This window comes from Crocodylus porosus, unplaced genomic scaffold (assembly GCF_001723895.1).
Source record: "Crocodylus porosus isolate Cpor-Errol unplaced genomic scaffold, CroPor_comp1, whole genome shotgun sequence".
Classification (NCBI taxonomy): domain Eukaryota; kingdom Metazoa; phylum Chordata; order Crocodylia; family Crocodylidae; genus Crocodylus; species Crocodylus porosus.
In genome coordinates, this window is record NW_017728943.1 from 65,633,509 (window position 1) to 65,640,068 (window position 6,560).

At 43.5% G+C, this 6,560-nt stretch overlaps 1 protein-coding gene across 1 annotated transcript in view; it reads right to left on the reverse strand.

Moving 5' to 3' along the window:
• Window positions 1-1,091: 1,091 nt before the first annotated feature.
• Window positions 1,092-6,560, reverse strand: part of GPATCH2 (G-patch domain containing 2) — a 211,755-nt gene continuing 206,286 nt past the window's right edge. The window contains exon 10 of the mRNA XM_019549481.1: window positions 1,092-2,622. Within this exon, the coding sequence (XP_019405026.1) occupies window positions 2,453-2,622 (170 nt within the window). The 3' untranslated portion in view covers window positions 1,092-2,452. The remainder of the gene's footprint in view (window positions 2,623-6,560) is intronic.

Below are 6,560 nucleotides of genomic sequence, written 5' to 3' on the forward strand. Positions count from 1 at the left end.
GACGTTAAGCTAACAGCGTAAAACTGACCAAAGCCAGGTAATACTAGCTCTGAGAAAGTAAAATATTGTTTTACAACTAATTTACTGCTTCCTATTCTTAATACTTACCTTTTTGTCCTAGTATGTTGTCTGCTGAAAAATAAGTGAGGTTGGGCAGGAGAAAAGATTCTTTATAAAATGTTGAAAGGACATTACTGTACTTTGTAGCCACTTGTGAACAGTCCCTCTTCTTTTCATCCTCACAGTATTCTTTGCAGGAAGCTGCAGGGTAGGGTTTTGTATTTGAACTAAAATCACCGTCTACCATAGTTACTCGAATACAAGACAAAGTTTTTGTCCCCAATTGGCACAGGGGGAAAAAGCCCCTCATCTTTTAATTGCATACAAGGACATGTCACTAAATACACTGTTTATCATTAAACTGCTGCCAAAAGCAGCACATGCTCAGTAACAGAAAACAACCATGAAGTTGATTAAATGCAGGCAAAACTGAGCATGACTATAAAACACATGCCCCATAGGTTACATCCAGACAAATGTGGCTGTGCAGTATGCAGTATATGGCACCACAGACATGTCTGCAGTGCCACATACTGCACACCCAGCAGTCCTCTGTGCTGCAGGGCAGCACCATGGGTTGTTTTTTTCTCTGGATATTCAGGGCTAAAAAAAAAAACCTGTACCAAAAAAGGTGGAGCACTACATGTAGGGTCAATGCATGCCACTTAAAACTGAAGCCTGGCCAGCCAGAGCCATGGTCCAGCTGCCAGGCAGGCTCTGAGTGGCAGGATTGCTGCTGATGCAGCCTTAGGAGGCCTCCAGAACCCCAGGTAAGGCTGCTGAGGGCAGCCCAGTGCTGGCCTCAGCCTCCCCTACCCCACCCACGTTAACCTGCCATGCCCCAAAAGGCACAGGTGTTCCCCAGGGACAAGGTAAGCCACTGTAGTTGTCCCCGGGGAAACAAACGTCTACACGTGTGCACATGGCCATAGTGGGCAAACATGCTGATGGGAACCTACCACAAGAATAGGTTAGTGCAACCCATTTGAATAAGACATATGGTAGCTCCCCTCACTGTTGACTGTTTCAACTCAAGGGCAGCCATGACATTTCTAATTACTGGGGGCTTGTCTTATAATCAGGGTTGTCTTCTATTTGAGTAAATACAGTACTTCAATGAGACCAGAATTTGACCATTAGTCCGCTGAACAATGGTTTCCTTCAATTTTATTATACAAGTGAAATTTGCTCTACATTGCTGGCCAAATAGCATCCTGGCAGCTTGATGGGTTGGTGCTTGATGAAATTACTTGTGCTGATATTAGATACTGATTAAAATGCTTAATGATCTTCCTTGATTTTAAATTGCTAGCTCAGACTTGCGAAATACTACCAAAGTATTCCCTTCATTCCCACTTTTTTCCCTGCTTCTTTTTAGTCTTTTCTCTGTTTCTTCTACATTTAGAAGTTTATGCAGCCTGGAAATACCATGACCATAAAAAAACTGAATGTTGATGAATTATGCACTTCTGGCTCCACAATACACCCCAAATCACTATTTAACAACAAATGCAAGTCACTTCTTTAGTGTACTAGATGGGTCCAAAGATTAAAATATATTTTAAACTAATCTATTTTTAAAGGTGGAGAGTCAGGGGACAACTGGTGTAAAATAAAAAGGATTTCCAGGCCCAGGGTGAACACAATGCTTTTAAAATATTTGTTTCTTAAAAAAAACTCTCTAAGAGATCGAAATATTGATAAAACCTTTCGTGTTTGGGTTTGATCACAGACAAGCATGATGCAGGAGAGCAGAGTTACGTTCTTATGATAGCAGTCACCATTTGTCATGCTTTCCTCATGCAAAACTTTGTACCACACTATCCATTAGTGGAAATGTAAAATACGTCACAATGGTAGAGAGACAATCATGTTAACTCATCCTCAAATACTGTCAGTGTCTAGAATTGTCAAATTTGGATATTTTGCCTGAAATGGCATAACTGCAGCAGTTGTTTAAGGTTTTATTATTTCCTTGATAACCAATCCCATCAGGCCACTTCCAATGAGTGAATGGTGCCAAACAATGCTTGCTCAAGTACTAAAATCTTGTCAGAAGCTTTTAGGAAAAATAAATGAGTTGTATTTTGGTTTTATACCTACCATAAACTTTCTTTTAAGACCACAGAAAATAATAAAAAAGTACACTTTTTTTTTTCTATTTTAGCACCATTACGAAGTCAGGATCTAAACCTCAATTTTGCCACTGTGGTTGTACATTGCAGCTCATAAGCTGGTGTAGCCGACAGAAAGCATTTAGGCTTCAGTACTTTAAAAGTGAAGAATCACTGGATTTGCTGATGACCAAGTACAATAAAGGTTTTAGCTTTTTTAGATTAAATTAAGTTTGATTTTCCTGATGCCTGTACAGCAGAATTGGGATGCTTTTCTGTCAGCTAAATCCAAGTCCAAGTCCCTTTGGTCTCTGGATTGCTCTTATAGGTTCTGATATTCCTTTGCCATCTGGTCCAAGGCCCGTGCCAGGAGTCCAGCCCATACTTTGAAGCATTCTGTTTCCAATGTTGTTTTCTGGGATTGGCTGTACGTTTTCACCTACAAACCCTGAGATTAAAGAAACACAGAGCATTAATCAGAACTGCCATGTGGAGAAGAGCAGGATAATCTCCCTTAAAGCCTTAAACCTTCTTATTCTCCTAATTCATCTAATAGGTTGCTAGAACAGCCTGTCTTTGCACATGCTGACCTCATGGCTGCATACTGATTCCAGGCAGTATAGTCAAAGGTTTCTTTCTTTTCCTTTTCTTTTTTAAGGGAGGCTCAATTTTCAACCATTACAAAAAATCTTTCCTGAAGATCCCTTAACAGTTCACAGGATGTTAGACTCAAAATTCATAACTGAAAGAAATCTACCAATGTCTAGACAGGGCTACTAAAGTATATGACAACACATAGATATTGAATGTATGAATAAGTGCCATTACACTCCAACTCTCCATTCCTATTAATGCTCCAAATGCTCTTTGACCAACAGATGCGCTGAAATATTTAATATAAAATAATAATTTGTGATATGAGTATTATGTGTGTTATATACACCCCAATTATGTGCAGAAAAATTCAAAGGTATGAGCTGAGTTCTGAGGGCTGCATGTGGCAGCATGGAGCCAGCTCAGCTTGGCCTGCTGGTGCATACATTTGAACCAGACTGGGCTGGCTCTGTGCCAGCATGTAGGGCTTGAGGCACTGCAGGCAGGAGCTGTGTGCCACTGGCCCAGGTTGGCTTCAGCAGCCCGCCTGTTTCAATGGCATACAGACCAGGAGCCAAAGAGAGTTGTGCACCATCGATTTGGGCGGACTCCGTGCCTCCACATGTGGCTTTCCTCTGGAGCCAGCCCAGCCCAGCCCAATGGTGCACAGCTCCCGTTTGCAGTGCCACAAGTCTCACATGCAGCCAGCCTGGTCTGGTCTGAAGGCACACGCTAGTTGGCCGGGCTGGGCCAGGTTTGTGTTGCTGCATGCAGCCCTCGGGACTCAGCTGGAACTGCATGCCGCTGGGGAGCTCTGCCTGCCGTGGCCATGAGCACCCCGAGGGCCTGCTGCTGGCAGCTGGTGCCACTGGCAACAGGGGCTGTGCACCATGCAGATACGTGTGGCAGGGGAGGCCAACACCCACCCATACACACCCCATACTCCTACAGCAGGCAGGAGCTCCCCTCCACACTCACCAGCTGTCCAGTTGCATGCTACGACACTCAGTGCCTCCACATGGGGGTCTCAGCTAGAGTGCCTGGAGCCCTGCAGAGGTGGTGACACAGAGCCTGCCCAAATTAAATTAGGCGATATTATGTAATAATGCATGGTCATACATTTTATGCGCAGAATTACATGGGCCCATAATTGCGTTATTATCCAGGGTGTAATTATATATTCTATAGCATAACAATACTATGTATGGTCTAATAAAAGATATCACATCTACTCAAAGAACCTTGCCTGCCTACATATGATTATAAACTTAATGGAATAATTTATTATTAAATCTCCACAGCAGCAACAAAAGCTGAGCAGACAATTGGCCTGTCTCCACTCCTTTGAATCCTAGCTCTATAAATTTGCTTTACTAAAAATTACAGAATAGAATAAAGCACAGATATCAAAGTTGGGATGGACAGTACAGAAAACAAAACGGCTTCAGCTCACCACCATGCACTATTTTTTTGTTTTGGTTATTGATTTCTGTGTTATACTCTATAGGAGTAATTTTTAAAATCTTCATAGCCTTAAAATTCTCTTAAAAGTATTTTCCTTACACATCCAGCTCCTGGACACCACTAAGGAAAATACTTTTGCCATCACAAAATATATCTGTGAAAGTGAATAAAATTTGGGTGACAACCAGCTAGGAAGAAATTCTGATCCTGCTGACACAGCAGTAAGAGTTAGTTGACATTAGTGAAGGTGTTCTGTATTTGTGTCAGCATAACTGAGAATACAGTCTAGTCCATGGTTTGTGAAGTGCTTTATAGGAGATAAAAACATTCACTTTGCTTTTTTTTTTTATAAAAAGAAAAAAAAATGGTTATTGTATGTCATCAGGTACAAGGAATCCTTAATTAATACCTTCTTTTAGCCTAGTGGTATGACACCCTATGGGTTTTATTCATGTTCTGATAATACTGCACGACTCAGTTTACCTCATTTGTCTGTGCATAGAGAAAGTAAGGTTAATAGGGTCCCTGCTAAGTGTCAAAGCTATGAGCAGGAAGAGACAAGACGGAGCTCCAACATCAACAGATGTGAACAGTTTTGCTGACATGTCAACAAAAGGTGGGGATTACAGGTAACAAGGAGGAGATGTCCAGAGAAGCGGGGGATGGGGGGCAGGGGGAAGAGACAGATGTCCCCTTCCTTACCATAAAAATTGTTATGCTACCATGAAGTCCAAGCAAATAGACATCCATGCCATTTGTTTTCTACAAATACCCAAAATTTGTGTCTGCAACAAAGGTGATTTTAATTTATGCCTTTTATTATGGCTGATGTCTATTTGCTCTGTGGTGAGAGTGCGGGCTGCCTGGAGCCCTGGGATCTCTGGGGCGGGTCCCCTTAAAGGTGCGTTTGGGGGGGAAGTCAAGGTTTTCCCCACTTACAGGGATGCACCCCCAGGATCTCTGGGGAGGAGGTCTCTATAAGCAGGGAAACCTAGGCTTTCTCTGATTATGGATATGTGCCTTTGTAAGTGGTAAAAGCTGGGCAAGTGCTCCCAGGGCTTGAAGGGCACAATCTTATTTGGGAATTCCTGGGGCATGCAAAACCAGGGCCCCTCAAGCCCCATGAGAATGTCGCCCATTGTCCTGCAGTATCAACAGATGGGACAATGGATAACGTGCCCTTTGCCCAATGAAGTGGATCAGCTATGTCAGGACATATCTCAGCACAGGCAATCTGCTTCATTTGAGGATGTCTATTCCTAGTCTGGGATAAACACGACAATGGGAGAGCACACTAAACAAACAGGTTTCTGGGGAATGAAGGGGTGGAGTGGAGAGTCTAGTCTGAGATGAGTGAGCAGTAGTGGAGATTTGGGACTCAGGCCCTGGAAAGACTAGAAAAGGAACAGGTAAGCACCTCTGAGAGTGCCCGTAGCTGGGCCGGCTGGGCTGGGGACTGACAGGCTGCTTAACCCCTTTGGAAGCAGGGGGCAGAGAACCTCTGGCTGGGTGACTTTTGCCCCACTAAATACCTTTACTGAAGAGACTGACTACTTTACTGCTTGAAACTTTGGGATGCATTGGGCCTTCTTAGTAGAAGGTAAAGTCCCTCTCAGTAGCCCTGGATGATAGCTTCTTGAGTCACGGCACAGAGAACCAGGGAAGGCAAGAGACCAAGAGGTCAGGGTCTCAGAGTAGGAAGGAGGCTGGGCTCTCCTCCCCCACACTTTAGAAGCTACACCTGGGTTAGCTTTGATTGAGGCCAGACACCAGGCAAGGCTGCAGTGGTCCCAGGCAAACACCCCATTGGATGGCACTCCGTGACAAGCGCTACTGTGCAATATACTGGGCAGTGGCTTTACAAGGAAACGTAAGTCTGAAATGCATTAGACCGGGAATTTCAATTTTAAAGAAAGCCAGCTGCTATGCTTTTGAGCATGTTTTCTATAAAAATAGGTTCTTAGTCTCATTATTCCTTATTTTCAAGCAGGGGAGGAAGGAGGACCCAGGTAAATGATGCAATTTAACATGGGTAAATGCAAGGTGCTTCACTTGGGGAGAAAGACTCTCCAACACACCTACAGACTGGGAATTACCACTGTGAGTACCATGGCAGTGGAAAGAAATCTCAGAGTCCTGGTTGATTCAAAAATTAACATGAGTGTGACGAGGTAATAAGTAAGGCTAACCGCACTCTTTCTTGCATTAGTTTTGGTCACCACACTTCAAGAGGGATGTGGACAACCTTGAGACAGTCCAAAGGACCTACTCATATGGTTGAGGGCCTGCAGGGAAGACTCTATGAAGACAGACTGAAGGACCTGAATC